The sequence below is a fragment of the Musa acuminata genome, chromosome BXJ1-11, assembly GCF_036884655.1.
Source record: "Musa acuminata AAA Group cultivar baxijiao chromosome BXJ1-11, Cavendish_Baxijiao_AAA, whole genome shotgun sequence".
Classification (NCBI taxonomy): domain Eukaryota; kingdom Viridiplantae; phylum Streptophyta; class Magnoliopsida; order Zingiberales; family Musaceae; genus Musa; species Musa acuminata.
In genome coordinates, this window is record NC_088337.1 from 32199859 (window position 1) to 32217611 (window position 17753).

A 17753-nucleotide genomic window follows, 5' to 3' on the forward strand; every position below is an offset into this window, starting at 1 on the left:
ATATTCTTCTTTTTTTTATGTATTTATTGTAAATATACTTAAAGACGAAGAAGAAGAAGAAGAAGAAGAAGAAGGTGTACGCAGCATCTTTGCATCACTCCTATGGCGTGTCATATGACACACAACTCACGTAAAATAAAAGAAGACAAAGATAACTTGCTGCATTTTACGTAGAACCAAAACTCGCAGAGAGGCACGATAGGATGTGCACACATATCGCAGGGCCTCATGGATGGCATGCATGCTCTCAAGGCACAGCGCCAGCACCACCACCGTCTTCGGAGACGACGACGACACCATCTTCTCAACTACGTGTCTCTACTTCTTGCATGCGTCCGGCACGCAAAGCCTCTTCTTGTCGGAGAGCGAGTTGGCGTTGAATGCGTCAGAAGTCAACGCGAGGAATGACATCCAAAGAACTGCTCGGTTGATTCCTAATGAAACAGCTGTTGATTGTTGCCTAACAAAAGATACACAACCCGAATACGAACACGCACACACAAACACGATTGTGAACGACTCTAATAGATTCCTGACAACCATAAAAGGAGCTCTTATTTAAGGTTCTACACGGGATAACGAAGTAGCTAAAAGGTGAGAGACAGAAACAAACAGGGGAACACGCAGCAGGAGGCCATATTCCTGACAAACACTACACAGATCAAGCAGTAACTTTTGGTGCCCATCCGGCAATCACGTGTTCCTCCTTTGGAGGCTTCGTCTTCACAAACGACTCCCGGTTGAAGAGCAGCTGCAGAAATGTCATTACCACAATCAATTGATACGACAAGCTTCTGATGTCTCATCAACAGTGTTAACAATATCAATTAAGTTCGATCTTATCAACCAGAGATCAAACAGCAGTTGTAGGTAAGTATAACCCCTTAAAGGAGCCTCTTCTAACCAATGTTATCACTCACCTAAGCTTTCTTCTTTTGCTATCAACCTAATGTATCATCAATTTTCCATGGCTATGTGGAACAACACATGAGGGTCGAGTGATCTAAGATATGAACCATGTATTTCTTTTGCCATCCAGCAATCAGAAATGACCAAAAGAAAAGGGTTCGTCGGCATGAATTGTACACCCCGTAGATGAATGGTACCATGATATTTTCGGTTCAAGGTTGTGGTGAGTTACTCTTCCGCCAGTAGAGCTAACGAAAATAGTGTTTAATGTGCATTTAAATTAAACAAATTAACTGGCTATTCATGGATTTGAAATTTAAATGCCATGAGAATAATAACAGGGCTTAAATTTCAAAAGAAAGATGTGATCAAATAATCAAGTTACGGTGCAATCTTCCCAAGTGAAACTATACGGTTGCCTGTGCATCAGCTACCAACTTGACATAATTATTCTACGTAACATGCTAATCTCCGTGAATACTAATTTATTATAGAAGATGCTTCAGAGAAAACCATTTTCCAATCAAGGAGGTAAGAAAACCAAAGCAACTTATCGATTGGTAGACTCCCCAAGCAACAAACACAAAGGCCTTGCAGTTCCCGTAAATCCTTCGAAATGTTGATCTTACAAAAATTGCTTGACTACTATAGAACACTAATATGCCGAAAGAATCTAAGGCTTAGTCACACTAGAAATTCAATCTATAAAGATGCTAAAAAAGAGACACAAAGGTGAAGATTCTATAATCCAGTGTAGAAGAGAGAATAGCTTAAAATGGGGTGTAAATTGACTGATTAAATGCAAAATATCGGAGAAGCGAACCACACAAGATGAATCCCAACTCAAAATGGTTACCTTCTACTTTAGCACAACAGTATATGCAGAAAATGTCACATTCGAAACTGCAAAAAGAACACCTCAACATAGACGGCAAACTTAAATTGTACCTTAATGTAAGCATGAACATAGGTAAGATTCTCTGGAACCTTCCATCCTTTGAAATGATCAAGCACAATTACGAGATGGTACAACTTAGGTGCCAAGCTCAAGTCCACAGCTGATACGTTCTCGCCATTGACATATGGGCCCTGCCAACAAAATATATTATCCATGATTTGAAGAATTAGAGACAAATATAATTGAATGAGATCTTAATGTGGAAATGCATCTCCCAGGAAGAACCAACTTCAATTCAACAAACTGGATAGAAAATTTTCATCGTAGATGCACATAGATATGTAGAAGCCTAGCAAACATTGAAGGCTCTCTTTCTACTCACATGCTGTTTCAGATGCTCATCCAATGCATGTAGCTCATCAAGAAGAGCTTGTTCCGACCCATCATTAGCATCCTTACTTTTCAAGAACTTTATGAAAGAGGAAAATATTTTTGATCCCCTGAATGAGAATAATCAACAAAAAATTAACAACTGTAATAATAGCATAGTTACTAAAAAGACCTATTTTCTGAAACAACTAGCATCACAAATGTTGCACACACACCATAAGGAAAAGAAGTTACATAACCACTTGCATAATTTTGAACATAAAAAACATAATGAAATTACCACAAAACAGACTAAAATCCTTGTAGGTTAAAAGTGGATTCATTTTTAAAACGAAAGAATGGGAACACCATCATGTAAGTTACTATCAATATTGACTTTATTTTTGCAGTCAATACGTAAAGGAACCATATAAATTAATTACCCAACTATTCCTTCTTTTTTTTATCTGTCTAGGATTCCACAGAAACTTATATAGGAGGCATCTGAAAGTGAAGAATTTCATGCTCCTCTTACATCCTAAAATTTACCCCTTTGGTCTCTTCTTTCCATTACTCTTTAATAATCCTAACGTTTGTCTTATATTCTTCATCCACTGACTCTGAAACCTCTCCAATTCAAATCTGCCAAAGATCTGAATGGAACTGAACCAGCCAACTGAAAGATTAAAAACGAAGTTCAAATCATCTGTACTTAAAATACTCGATAGAACTTGGTCATCCAACACCAAGTCCCACAGAGATCGGTATCCTACGGGATATCAAGGACAAAATAGTGAAGATGCTATGACTACTCCTTGTTCTGCAGATTGACCAGGGAAGAACGATCTTTAGTAAGAGCTCCCCTTATGGCAGGAGGTCTAGTCAATTTTCTCCACTTAGATCAGGTTCATTATCCATGGAAAACAAGGGAAAACATTGTCCTCTGAATCAAAAGTCGTTCCAATAAAGTATAAGAAGACAAAAAAAAAAATGCAGCTCTGAATCAAAGGCCGTTCTAATAAAGTATAAATAAAAATTGCAGCTTTACGCTTAGACTGATGAGAATTCCCGAGGAGTACAAACGAAAGTATAAGAAGCCAAATAAAAATTGCAGCTTTTGGCTTACACTGATGAGTACTCCGGAGGAGTGACGAGAGAAGGGTTCGGATATTTCTCCTCTAAGATTTGGGTGATCACATCGGAGTCGGGAACCCACTTTCCGTCATCCAACTTCAGCACCGGCACCTTACCCTCCGGGCTTATTTCCAAGAACCTAAGACGACATCACAGATGAACCACGGATACCTTCCAAGACACAACACAAAAACCCTAGTTTTAATAGAAAGCACGAACAATTTACCAATCCGGCTTGCTGTTGACGTCCAACAACTTTATATCGTAGGGAATCTTCTTCTCCTCCAGCGTCAGAAGAACCCTCTGGCTAAAAGGGCCTATTTTTTCCATCGGATAAAAAAAAAAGCGGTGAGCCGACGGCAGAAGGGCGCGACGAAAGAGAGGCTAAGAGAGGGGAGAAAGAGTTTACAGTCGCCGAGGGAGTCAGGAACGCCGACGGCGGCCTTGACGCAGACCTCGACGGGCTTCTCAGCGGCCATTACGGTGAGCGGATGAAGCAGCAGCGCGAGGATCGCAGGTACGGATCACCGCGATCCGGATACTTCGATGGCTATTTATTTAAAAATTCGGTTGTGGTGTTCCTGCGGAACACATTGGGCGAGTGAAATCACCACACCGATGGGCTATCGAAAGGAAGACGATCAATAGAAATCTCTTTTCTTACCAGCGGGATCTGTACACGATTAAACTAACTGCATCGTATTGGACGACCTAGTGGCCCCGTATGGAGACCTCCAATCACAAAGCAGGTAGCGATTAATTGTCGGAGAAGTGAAACTAAATTGAGGGATGCGACAGGAATCCAAAGAAAGCACGCGAAAAACGTGGGTCGATCTGCGCCACGTGAAATGAAATCTAAAAAACAATTCTTTGGACCCAACCTAAGATATCTCGTCCTACATTATTAATCATCATTGGTAAATTACAAAGGATTGGTGAAAAGAGACAAAAAATATTTAGGAGAAGGCGGCATGCTTTAATCCAATGATTTTTGTCAAAACTTGTAAGTTTATATATTTCCCTTGTGATTCTGTCAAAATTGGTCAAACCCCATCCAACCAGAGAAATCAGTGTAAAGATTAAGCAGAGAGTCCGGTTCTACAGCGAATGCTAAGATAACTCAGATAAATCTCCTTAGTACAAATGGATGGCACGAAGCCATACAGCCGTAACGTAAGTACGACATACATTAGCTGGGATTCTTCCTAGTAGAGTACGTACAGTAGCGAAAAGTAGTCGAAGGCAGCAATTGAGGTTTAATGACGATGCAAACCCGATTCAGATGGCATATATTCTATCGATCTCGGAATCAGAGAGTTCAGAGTTGTGATGCCACGAGCTCGAGGCGCTCCTCCTCATGGATTTCTCCCTCTTCCTTATTGATCGGGTCCGCTTTGATTTCACCACATAGAAGGTCATGGTGCCGAGAACACCAGCCATTATCACACCACCTATCAGTGTCACGAGAATGGCAGCCCACTGGAAATGGCGACCCACAACAATGTATGATGAGGCAATGAAGGCAACAGTAGTGCAGACGGAGGCTAACCACATCAACTTGTTGATGATCTCCACCACTCGCCGCTCCGCCTTGGTTTCTCCCCGGACAAGAGTTATCTGAACCACCACCACGGCCAGCGACGTGAACAGTGCGATGGCATTGAAGATGAAGAAAACCTTGAAAGACCCCTTCTGCACGACTACTGCAACTCCGGTGTCTTGGGTTCCACCAGGCACTGTAAAAATGGCCGCGAATGCCACCGTCGCAAAGAGCACGGCAACCACAGTAACGGAGTTAGTGGCATTGTTAATGCCCTCTCTGTGAAGTTTTCTGAGCTCCTTGGCAATCCCATGGACGTTTTTGTTTGTTTTCCTTGTCTGCTCAAGCTGTATATGAACATCCTGTTTTATCTCGGTCACAGTCTTCCGCAGCTCATCTCGTGGCTGATTCAGTTCATTGGCCCTACATGCTCCACAACGAGATAAGCACTCCTTGATATCAGCAGACTCTTCAGAAAGAGGTAGACCTTCGACAATGTCAAAAGCAGTTTTATGATCTCTCGTCAATGCATTCACATTTGTGTCTGGGAGGAGCAGTAGAAGATTTACAATCTGCAACAAACGAGAAGGGTTTGAAATGTGTGAAAGAACACAATGTACTTGCTTATGAAGTAGTTGATTATCTGTACTAGAAACGATGCTCATAGTACTTTTAACAGACGTATCAACAAATCTCTCAATAAGACAAGACTGTAGAGACAACTAAATTAAGGTCACGTACATGTAATAAGAAGAATTAATTACTTGAGAATTTTCCATACCGATAACTGCTCGACTAATCATGATTTCCCCAAGGAAGATAAAAGTTTTTCATAAAACTCACTAGCAGGTTAAGTACATGATGTATATAAATAATTGACAGGAAGTAATTGAGAAAAAATGGACAGTTTTCTTTAACAAGTCTTAAGAGTGTTGGTCGACATCCGAGTATTTGGCCCAGGAGAGGCATCAAGAAGGATCCACGTTGCTCTTGTTCAGGTTACACCCATATCTAAATTACAAAAGCTTCCCAAAAATATTTGACCATTGCTACCACATAGTTCACATCAAGTTTTACTTCTACGTCAATGCTACCTCATAGTTCATATCAATTTGTGCTTCTATGGTCATTTGCTACCACATGGTTCACATCAAATAGATGCTAATTTTCACCAACTGGTCTTGTTCTGATGATCGGTTCTCTCCATTTTAAAGAGGTTCTGGGTTGGAATCTTTGTGGAGGTGGTTCCTGACCTAAGTCTCTTTTATCAATTTTACGGAACAGGATGGACAAATGGAATATCAAGTTATACTAGCTAATAGGCAAATAAAATAAAACTTCAAACTACACTGCCTTTAAAATGCCTTGAGAGTTACGATAAGACAAGAAAGTGCATGTGCCAAACACACATGCAAACTTGCACAAGCAGGTAGCAGAAACATAGGCACACAAACATATACATGCATTCACACACACATAATAGGCACACATACAGCACATAAACTAGCAATTTAATGCTGATTAATCCACTGTCTCAAGATTTTGTCACCCTGACTCACTGACTGCTTCCTACAGGTTTTGAAGAAAAGGCAATTTTCTGTAGAGTTCATAGGCAGGAGGTAAACCTACTACAAATGTCCTATAAAGGTCCTATTTCATTCCTTTAGAAATGCCACAGAAGGGGTTACTCCATCACAAGTCAAAGGAAACAGCTGTCAAAATAAGGAAATAACCAATGAAGCCAATCCAAGAAAACTCAAACAAGCACATAAGAAAAGAACCAACATATGCATTCACATAATAATTCAGAGAGCAACTCAATGCAAACGCAACCAAAAAAGTGCACCACAAGGTAGTACCTCTGCACGTTTTTTTCTTGTTGCAACATGTAATGCTGTGTTCCCAGCTCGGTCCGGTAGCATCACTATAGCTGGATCAGCATCCACAAGGGCTTTAACAACTTCAGAACTAGTTCCCTTCACTGCCATGTGCAAAGCAGTTTGACCCTTCTTATCAGTCCTTCTGGCAAGCTGTGGATCCTTCCCAAGCAATGCTTTTACTATTTCGACATATCCCTGTCGTGCAGCAAAGTGCAGAGCATTTTTTCCATTGTTTTTTGATAACTCTATTAAGCTAGCATCCTGTTCTAGCAAGAGATTCACAACTTCTGTATGTCCTCTTGTTGCTGCAGTTATAAGGGGAGTTGCATTTGATTGACCAAAAGTTTTGATGAGCGTTGGGTCATGATCCAAAAGTATCTGTACAATTTCTGTACATCAGGTATTAGTTAGATCTGCTAATGTAATGAACAGAAACTGAGAGAAAAACCAACAAGCGTAGAGTGATAAGAAAATAGCATGTGACAGCACTATCTTTGCATGGGAACAACTGAAAGTAACAAAGATATTATAGAAATTAGGAAACCAACGATTACACAAGACATATGTTCATGGAGACTTAGAAGAACACCAAAGTATCTTAATGAAAAACAGAAACACAAATGTATCCGTAAAACAGTGACAAACAAAGAACAATCGACTTAAATGCTGATGTCGAGTTGAACTTCACGGGCAAGGACCTTCAAAATTATTTAGATCATTGTGCGATACATGTTTCAGGTGTTGCACCATCTTGAGAATAAGATAGAACCAATTGCTCCAGTGAAGTTATAAATGCACTCCAATTTAAATTGTTAACAAGTCTCCACATATCAGAAACCAATGAAGGGCTTATCACCAGCAAACCACACAATAACATCAAAATGTCATTCACATGACACCAAAACAATTGTGCTTCTCCTAAAAGCTTTCCTGTTAGTAATTTTCTTGAACAGTCTTAAACGGTTGAGCATGAATCTTTCCGAGTTTCAGAAGCAACTGATACGAGTTGACCTCCCTCAACCCATGAAGAAAAAACCTTTTGAAGTACACGAAGGAGATTCTTTCCAACACATCCCTTTCCATAAAGCACATCCTTAAAGAGTTCAGACTGTAAGCACTAAAGACTCATGTAAAGATGAAGAGAATTATTTGGCATCTGTCAGTGTTCAGTAGAGTTTCCTTCCTACATACTTTCTAAATATCAGTTGTTTAGAGGGTTGTCTCTTTGTACCCAAAAATTGCAAGAAGAAGCAGCTTTACCAAACCTAGGGCTGCACGATAACAGCATAATCGAACAAGATTTAGTATGGAAAGCACGCCTCACCTTGGTGTCCTTGTCTAGCAGCGACATGGAGAACATCGAATCCGGATCTATTCTTCCTGGTGAGGCTCTCCCGATCGGAGTACTTGAGCAGCTCGACGACCACATCAAGAAACCCCTTCTCAGCCGCGGTGAACAGCGGCGTCTCCTCCACCTCGTTGACGTCGTTCACCACGGCCGCCCGTATCTCCGCCAAATCGGCGTCGAAATCCGCCCCCATCGCCGTCCCGGTCATCTGGGCGTCGATCTCGCCGAGGATCTGCCGCACGGCCGCGAGGTCGCCGCGCTGCGCGGCGAGGTGGAGCTCCGTGTCGTTGTGCCGCCCGGTCACCTGCTTCACGTACTTCTTCTTGCCCAACGAGTCCATCCGCTTGCCGGAGTTGGAGAGCACCAGCGACGGCGACGCCGCCTGGTCCATCCGCTTCCCGGAGTTCGACAGCACCAGTGCGGGCGTGGCGGGCGCCGACACCGAGGGGGACGCCGCGGCTTCCTGGTCCATCCGCTTCCCGGAGAGCGACAGAGACAGTGCCCGGATGGGCGACGAAGACCGATGGCTAGGGCTTACGCGGGCCAATCCCGATTCGAGGTCCCTCTCCCCTCCTTCGTCGAGAAACATACAAATCAAGATCCGAATCAGGGCAGGGTAATAAACGAACGGAGATTGCGAGAGGCACCTTTGTCGGTTTGAGGCGCCATCATCGTCGTTGGCGCCGTCCTCCTCCTCCTCCTCCTCCTCCGGCCTTCTCCTCGCCAGCACTAACGGGCGGAACCCACGCCAAGGAAAACCGGCATGGCGAACGTTTCCTAGCTAACCACCTTACGCGATAGAGTAAAGTGGCGAAGGGAGGGGTGGCGACGCGCATAATTATGGAGTTCAATTTTGTCGCCACAAAACGAACCGAGCGTCTCACCCACCCGTCTCGTTCACCCTCCCTCCTCGCCCATAGAGAGTAAGACCCACGAGGGCCCCACTGTTTCGTCCACTCGGAGAACAAGTCAAGTCGACGCGGCACTGGACAGTAAAATAAGAGCTAGTTTTCCAGCAACTACCGGGGCTTCTACTGGATAAAATAGATGGGATCCACCCACGGCCTATTCTGTCGCGCTGGGTACGGTTGTGGGTATGTATCTGTTCGCCGCCTAAGTATATGATCGCCGCCGAACGTTCCACATGGCCGCCTCAGGTGCATGCACTTGGCGTCGGGCTCATATTGCTACGACAAAGGCACCCTCGGCGTCATAAGACGAAGCCCACGTGCTAAGCATATCTTAATTAAGGTAATGCAATTGGCTTAATATAAATTAAGCTGCCGTACCAAATCATTTACCCATATATCCAAATTATTTATTCCTAGAAAAAGAGGTAAAGTCACGACTTAAAGAACAAATCAGATGGATCGCATGTCATCTAATATTTGGCATTTGTTTTTTGTTGGGTTCACTTTGAGTCTCAAAGTACGTGGAAACACAGTTTACGTGACATGATCCAAGTCAACGGAGTAATCATCCACTTATGCTAGTCATTATTGCTGATAGAAAATATAAAATCAGTTAATTGATGTTAATACCATATCAAATCAATATCCTCCTATCCATAAAAATAGAAGCAAGAAGGTAATCGGGCTGTCGAGCTTTGTAAAATATTTATAGAAATATTTTCGGACAGTCAAAAGATAATTCAAGTTTGTTACGAATTAATTTTTTTTATGAAATATTTATAAAAATATTCTCAAAATATCAACAGATAATTTAGAATAATTATGAACTAACTTCTTTGTGAAATATTTATAGAAATATTTTTAAAATATCAAAAGATAATTAAGATCGGTTATCAGTCAGTTCTCTATGAAATATTCGTAGGAATATTCTCGAAAGATCAAAAAATAATTTGAGTTATTTACAAACTATCTTCCGATCTTTATGAGGTGTTCTTTTTTCTTGATGTTAATATAAAAATACGTCTGACTCGATGTTTTTATATTATAAAAAGAAATATAAAACTCGGTATTAACTTAAGTATCGAATGAATCGACTTAGAATACCCTCCTTCGATTTTAAATTTTTATAGAAAATGAGTTTGGAAAACTACACTCTACTCTCGACAACTTCTCATCAAGACAACATCTAACATATGTCAAGATGTAATGATATTTTTCTTCAATAATTATCATTTAATGAAGAAATACCGATGTTAACTAGTCATAGTCATGGAGTATAATTAGAGGTTTCTTTTATACAATAAATATGAATGATTGGTTTAAGCCATTTTAAATGAAACATAATATAGTTTATTTAAAAGAATAATGAATGCTTTTTAAAATATTAAAACAATATATATATATATATATATGTTTTTATATTATTAATGAAAGAATATTAATTAGATATGCAAGAGAATGAATTTTAAAATGATTATATATATATATATATATATATATATATATATATATATATTCAAATCACCAATAAAAGATTATGGATAAAATCAAGGGCTGATTTTATTTGAGTATGAATTATTAATCTAAAATAATTAGAACAAAGTTAATATTAATAAATATATTGCATTTGATAAATCTATTCAAATTTTATAAATAACCTCCAAGGCGAGAGTAGATGGGAATATTACGACTTTTCCATCCTATCTTTTCATCGTCAACTTGTTGTAGTGTGTTTTTCTTGATCGAGGGCTGCTTCCTTGACCAAGAAACCGGGTAGATGTGGAACGAACGAAAAGAAAATTTTAAGTCCATCGAAAGCTTCCATCCACCGTTTGATCGGAAGCCCACGGGAACGCGATCGAAGTTGCTTGTTTCGAGTCAAAGTAAACGCGCATGGTAGTCTTTTCTTCCCTCCCCACGTCTAAAAGGTTGGGGGTGACACGACCTGTCATCTTTTTTCTTCCCAGGAAGGGAGGCTGTGATCGACTAAAATTAAAACTCTCGATGAAATGGACTCGAATCTCGAATAAATATTCTTTTTGGGGACTCAACTACATACTCCTTCCAACGGTAATCAATGTCTTTCCGGTCGCCTGGAAGATGAGAGCTGTCACTGTCTTCTATTAGAATATCGAGTTTTGATAATGTAATACAGATTTTGACAGCAATCCATACGAAGAATTATCTTTTCGAAAGAAGTCGTTTTGAATCCCAAATCGAAGTCGAGGGGGATTCCCACCGACGAAACTTATGCCACTGTTGATGGTTACTAGAGGCCATGTACATTTGATTTTGTCAAGGAATATATTGTTTCAATGATGATGCAGTAGTCACTATTGATGATGTAGTGGTCAGATACTTTTCTATCAGATACTTATCATGGACAAAGAAAAGAAAGATGATGCCAGCACTGTCTTAATAGCGTTGGCAAGTGATCCTGTATTATTGTCCGATCGGATATTAGAAACAATTACAAAGCCTGAAGATGACTGGTTAGGCCATCAAAACGAGGAGGAACAGAGAGATCACAGCCTCGAGTACGACAACCAGATTCCTCCTGCTCTTCTTCAAAGACGTGGAAGAGGATTTGGTAGCCCGAGGTGTGCTAGGCTTACCCATGGAGCTGTCACATGGCTTCTGGTCGGAGCACGACAAACTCGGGTTGCCGCAGATGCTACACATACAAAAGATTCTTCAATCATCTCTATCAGTTTCTCACTACAATGAGTTGCAGGTTTACTTACGTCAACTTGATCTTCTTGTTTTCCGTGAGCGAGGAAGGTACAGCTCCGCTTAGTTTGTTATCGGCCAGGTTCCTTCATGAACAAGCAGAAGAAGCAATGGTTGTTATCTCAGGAAATCAAGTGAAACAAAGAGAACACATGCAGGAGAAAGAAGTGGCATGAAGGCTCACAGCTCCTTTAGATCTGGTAGCTTGCCCAGGAATTCTGGGATTCTTCCAGTGATATTGTTGTTGCTCATATCTCTGTGAAGCAATGGAAACTAAGTCAACTGATGAATGGTGTTGTCGATTACAGGATACACCATTGCTTACATGGTTTGGAGGGCGGTCAACGTGCTGAAGTCAGGAAGATCTCCCGAAAGCCCATATCCACTCAGATATCTGCAGTGGGAACGATCAATATTCTACATGCAGTGCATGAGGAGAGGGACAAAACTGAGTTGCCAACGAGAGTCTTACAGTGCTGTGATTCGTGGAGTCGGATCCGAACTGCAACCCACCCAATCAGCGTTATACTTCGCAGGGAGGCATGGATCGCCGGCCCAGTCACCGAGCACCTCGAACTTTTGCTGCAGGACTATTAGAGCCCCCACTGATGCATCCATGAATGGTGGAGAAGACGTCAGCCTTCGGTCCATGCATGCGTTCATTCACGTAAGACAATTGCAGAGGTCACGATAACTGACCGTCGGATTCGTCGGTTCCGTTGCTCAGCCCACCTCGAACGACGAAGACCTCCATGGCGCTGATTAGAGGCGGAACCGTGGCTTCCGGCGTGGCCGTCAGGGTGATATTGGTGCTTGCCGAAGCGGCCTTTAGCCCGATGAGATACTCGGCCACACTTTGGTAAGGTGGATTAACTGCATCGATTAACGGATCGCCGTCGACGTAAACCTGGAATGTGTTGTTGTCCTTGGAGCCCAGGTGGCTCATCTCCGCGAAGTAGAGGTTGATGTAGGCAGGGACGGGGTCGGTCGGCAGCAGTTCGGAGAGGAACAAGACGACGTCAGTCGACACGTTCGCAGTGGTGATGGCCTGCAGCAGCACGGCTGCCGGAGGCTTGTCCTTGACGGCGGTCGGGTCCATGACGGTGGTGTCACTCTTGGTCGTTATCAGCTCGTCGGAGGCGGCAACTGGATCCCATATGCGATCGTATGCATCACTTGGATACCTGATGATTGCTTCTTGCTCGTCAAGGTTGACTTCAGCAACATTACTCCATGGGAAGGGGAAAGCTAGAGGCGGCGACTTCGACACGTACCTCACGACTCCGGGAGCGCCGAACGCCAACCTCCCCTTCAGGAGCAACGCGAAGCTGGAATCGACGCCCTCGTACATGTCCGTCTCCAGCGTCCTTACCTCGATCGCGGAGACGAACGGCAGCTGACCCTGCTCCAACTGGGCCACGCACACGGCCGTCCCCTCCGCGAACACGTCATATATGGCTTCGTGGAAGACGACCTGGTCCATGGACGCCGCCACCGTCTCCCAACTGTTGGCGTCGAACTGGAGAGCAAAAGTCGGCGGCGAGGATTTCTCGTCGTAGTTACCGTAGTAGAAACTGGCCCGGACGAGGACCCGCCCGCCGCCGGGGACGCTCACCGGGTAGCAGTTCTTCTTCCTCGACGAGAACACCCTCAGTGTCCTCATCGGCTCCGGCACCGAGTCCGGGTTCTGCACGACTCGGTTCTCGCCATTACTGACGTACGACTCGTCGGTCTCCCATGCGATGCCGTTCTCGTCCTTGTAGGAACCAGACGCGCCGCAGTCTATGCTGGTGAAATCTGTGATGCACGTCACCCAAAACACAGTCAGTACGAAGAAGTATGGAGACAGAAGTTTCAGTACTTACTGGAAGCTGAAGCTGATAAGGCGAGGAGGAGGAGGAGGAGGAGGAGCGGGGGAACAAAAGGGAGGAGATTGGTTGCCATTGTAATGCTCAAAGCTCATAGGCTGCCTTCATACTTATGCACTGGATGAATGGGGACTTGATGAGAAGTCAAGCTTAGAGTTCTCTCAGCTACGTTAGCTTCGAAGACCTTGACTTGTTTGTATAAAGCAAGTGGACTTGATGATCGGTAGACTTCTCGGTACCGTTGACTTTTCTTGCAGCAGAATTGGCTTAACCAGGCGTCTCTGGTCCACAGTCTATGCCGCCCATCGGGCCATCGAGTACCATGAAACCTGCCTCGTGGAGTGAGGTAGAGCTCCACATTGCACATGCCTGCATTAATGATCTGCCCATGTTATTTTACTTAGTTCACAATCTATTACGAACGGAATCAGCCAAAGCAAGCTTAGCATCGAAGGGTGCCAATCCTTCTTTGCAACTCAAATCATGGAAATATAATCTCAAATCACAAGCATGACAATCATCATAAACTATCAATCTGCTTTAATGGCTTCCATTCGCATGAAAGTTATGTATGCATCCATTCTTAGAAAAATTCATGAGTTAAATATACTACTTGCACCTCACATTGTTATATAGTCAAACATATACATAATCCCACGCAATTTCTTCTATATTGCATGTCACCAGGTTCCAAGTGGTAGTATTTGGTAAGTACTATTCCACTTGGCTATGATAGATAGTATATAATCATCAGTATCCATAAATTAACAAGCTACAGTAGCTCAAATGAAAGACAGCTCAAGTGTTTTCGTAAATAAAAAAGGGATAAGTATTCCAAAATGACAGCATAATGGTCTACCAGATAACCTTTTACTACTCTACATACAGTGCTTGAGCCTGATGACCTACGGGTACCTGTATAAACCGAAGCTAAATGAAGTCCACTCCATGTGATGCCAAATCATTAGGCTTCCACAACATGCACACTGACTAGTTGCGATACTGTCATCCGTACAAAATCATATGTATTTAGCAGGAAAAAAACCAAACACTTTTGAGACTCGAGCAAGATGAACAGGAAAAAAACTAATAATGTAGCAAGATGAATGCCAGGAGAAATTCTTACAATCGCTTGAGACTCGAGTGACATAGCATCATCATCAGATCTAGCTGCAGCCTCCTAGGATCTACCGTAGGTAGGAGCGCTACAAACTGATGGATGGGATTTGTCTTGGTCTCTATGTTCATATATTCGACAAGCCTGCTAAATGCACATTATAGCAGTCAGCAAAAGCAACCGAACAGTCATAGAAGATTTCTGTATTGTAAGAATTACAAGTGCTTATAGAAAATTGCATAAACAATTCACCATGTATTCAACTCCAAAATCCTCTAGGAACAAAAGACGATGTTACTAGGTCAAATACTTAGATTGACTTACTTTGTTGATTTTCCTGTGCAATGAACTCTTCTACATTCTACATTTCCACTGTTTGCAGTGAGTAATCTGCCTCTTGGTTCTGCACTCCTAGCCAAGTGGTGTGAAGTGTCTCTTATGCAGAGCTTTGTTCTAAGATTCAACTGCGATCAAAACCTCCTGCGGTGAACCTACTTATGAATGTGGAATTTGGAGCAAGAAAAAGAGAGGTCTATGATGTACACACACGACAAGATTATCCGTCAGTAAGAAAGTGACCTCTGACTTCACAGAAACAAACGAAAATATCCATATAAGTTGCTTCATTTCATACATAGCATGCACATATAATGAGGCTGCAGGAGTTGAACTCTTAATGTTAAAGAAAGATTTAATATGATACAAAAAGCAAGTTACATTGAAACTATATTGATCAACACAATACCTGACATATGACATCCTGAAGTTGGTGAAAGCTAATAGCTTCTTTTGAAATATCATCAGAGAAAACAGATGGCATAGATGAACTTTTCTCCACAGAGGAATCTAAATCCATTGTACAAAGATCTAGCCCTATGTTATATCTGTAACTACCAATCTCTTGTTCAAGATCACCATGCTGCTTCTGAACTGAATTAGCCAGCTCCAACGGTCCCGTGCTTAGTGCTTCAACAACTTTCAGCTTCACATATGGAGACTTTGACAAAGAATCAGGTAAACTTTCCATGCTAAATGAATTGTTGATGATAACACGAGCTGGAACTTGCTCAGAAGTTGAAGGAGATTTTGATCACACGATGCTGTCTAAAAGAGTAGATCTTGCTTGTTAAACGATTTTTCTTTTGAGAAGTATAAGATTCAAGACCTGTGAAAAGTTCGCAAACACATTTTGTATCAATGTGGCAAGAAACAAAAGCATGATTCACAACTTGTCTAATTGAAATATAACTGTATCCCTCTGCTTCAGATGATTACTGACTATCAAGCTGCTGCATCTGCGTCTTAAATTAGAGAGGCTCAAACCAACAAACTAACCCAAAAAAAAAATCAAACAATATCCATAAAAAGTTTATCATTTAATTTTAGCAATATATGATAGTGATATGCTGATGAGCGCAAAAAGAGAACCACATGGTTGCATTATGATAAGATGGCAACATTCTCGAGCCAAGAATACAGAGAAGACGGCAAGTATCTATGATAAGATTATGCTATTGCTCAGTACAGAGAAGAGTAAAAACAATCTATCGGATCCCAAAATAATATTTGGAGTAAAACAAAGTTGCTCCAATAAGTACCCATGAAGCATCTTCTTCAAATCCTGCCCTTCAATACCTTAATTCATGATGATTAAGAGAAAAACATGATGATAATTTCTGGACCATCTCAAACATCTTCTACCCAATGACCCAAAATCAAACAACATAAGAACAAGATCAACAGAAACCCTAACCCTGAATCGAGGAGGAGAAAGGAGAATGAATCGCTCCTCGTATCGCCCGCTCCACCGTCGTCCCATCAAAAGCCATCTCCCCTCCTCGCCTGCTTTGCCGCTGGCCTGCCGTTACAACTGAACAAGACCGAGTATAACAACCATCGTAACGGTTCTTGGGAACATCCGATGCGTTGTTTGTTGTCGGTTGTGATGGTGCGGCGGTGGAGAGTTATTTGTCGTGTGACATCGGCGTCTGGCTTGCGATCTCTTGAATTGCTGGCCGTAGAGTTGCACTGCGTTGGGGAACACGTAGACGGGACATGAAATCCTGCGGCACAACGATGGGGATGGATTGTGATGGGACAAGTGGCTTAGCACAGCCTACCGATTAGGCTTAGTATATAATACCCCTTTAGTGGACGACAAAGATATTAAGATATAAAACATAAGGATTGTTATTTGATATATAAATAATAAAAATATATACGTAATGTTATAATAAGGCATATTTCTAATCTTGGCCACGTTGTGATCCATGTCACGTCACACCCCTGCAGATTTAGCACAAGGGTTGTCTTTCTCCCACGTCGAGCCGGAGCCCGTACAGGGAGGCATCCTCTCGGCAAGTCCCATCCTGGAAAGCTCAGGACGACGCTGCATGGCGTCGTTCCGTGTATACCAGGCGATAGTCATACGAAGGTATGAACTCGTCACTCGGGGGGATTGGTCGCCACGCTAAATCTGCGTACGACCGATCCTCGGACAACAGTATAAAAGCCCCTGATCGACATCTGATTATGAGACGAAAAAAGAGGAAAAACAATTGACTTAATCTACAAGGGACCTAAGTCGGGAATCTCTCGACCCAGGACTTGTGTGCACGAATGTGACCATCCCGACCCCTAGTCCAGCTCGACCTCGACGCTTTTATCCAATCGATCGAGAGACGCTCTCCTGAACATAGAAAACTCCGGACATCGACCTGGGGACCAAGCGATGCTGAATCTTCGACCAGGATGCGTGAGTTCACCAACACGTTCAAATGTATTTAACCTCCATACGATACAATAATTGATTCAGCCATATGAAAATTAATATACGGATCCAACTCAATCTACATTATCATATCTAATAATTGATGCTACATTATCATATCTAATATCAAAGGAAACAAATAACTCTTATAAGCATTAAACTATGATATCCAATACAACAGTCATAAACTACATTATAAAAACACCTCTCATGTATGTTCCTTAGAAAAACTTTGTCAGAGCATTTTATTCTCAAGTAGACTTGATGCCTAGTCAAATC

At 42.2% G+C, this 17753-nt stretch overlaps 3 protein-coding genes and 1 long non-coding RNA gene across 4 annotated transcripts; all 4 read right to left on the bottom strand.

The window, feature by feature from the left end:
* Positions 1-509: 509 nt before the first annotated feature.
* Positions 510-3878, bottom strand: LOC103972319 (probable glutathione S-transferase DHAR1, cytosolic). The gene is made up of 6 exons (XM_009386619.3): positions 3720-3878; positions 3537-3627; positions 3303-3449; positions 2190-2307; positions 1858-1998; positions 510-751 (listed from the first exon to the last, which is right to left on the bottom strand). The coding sequence occupies exons 1-6, from the start codon at positions 3787-3789 to the stop codon at positions 662-664; spliced, it is 657 nt and encodes a 218-aa protein (XP_009384894.2). The 5' UTR covers positions 3790-3878; the 3' UTR covers positions 510-661.
* Positions 3879-4363: 485 nt separating this feature from the next.
* LOC103972320 (ankyrin repeat-containing protein ITN1) lies at positions 4364-8889 on the bottom strand. Its single transcript, XM_009386620.3, has 4 exons — positions 8726-8889; positions 8055-8651; positions 6710-7119; positions 4364-5422 (listed from the first exon to the last, which is right to left on the bottom strand). Exons 1-4 carry the CDS (start codon positions 8748-8750, stop codon positions 4589-4591), a joined length of 1866 nt encoding a protein of 621 aa, XP_009384895.2. The 5' UTR covers positions 8751-8889; the 3' UTR covers positions 4364-4588.
* Positions 8890-11387: 2498 nt separating this feature from the next.
* Positions 11388-13732, bottom strand: LOC103972321 (putative leucine-rich repeat receptor-like serine/threonine-protein kinase At2g19230). Its single transcript, XM_009386621.3, has 8 exons — positions 13585-13732; positions 12994-13516; positions 12419-12903; positions 12192-12324; positions 12045-12113; positions 11904-11975; positions 11734-11805; positions 11388-11663 (listed from the first exon to the last, which is right to left on the bottom strand). Exons 1-8 carry the CDS (start codon positions 13661-13663, stop codon positions 11483-11485), a joined length of 1614 nt encoding a protein of 537 aa, XP_009384896.2. The 5' UTR covers positions 13664-13732; the 3' UTR covers positions 11388-11482.
* A 647-nt stretch (positions 13733-14379) lies between these two features.
* Positions 14380-17640, bottom strand: LOC135597743 (uncharacterized). The gene is made up of 3 exons (XR_010481397.1): positions 16458-17640; positions 15029-15869; positions 14380-14848 (listed from the first exon to the last, which is right to left on the bottom strand). It is a non-coding gene; the product is annotated as an uncharacterized LOC135597743 (long non-coding RNA).
* Between the last annotated feature and the right edge of the window lie 113 nt (positions 17641-17753).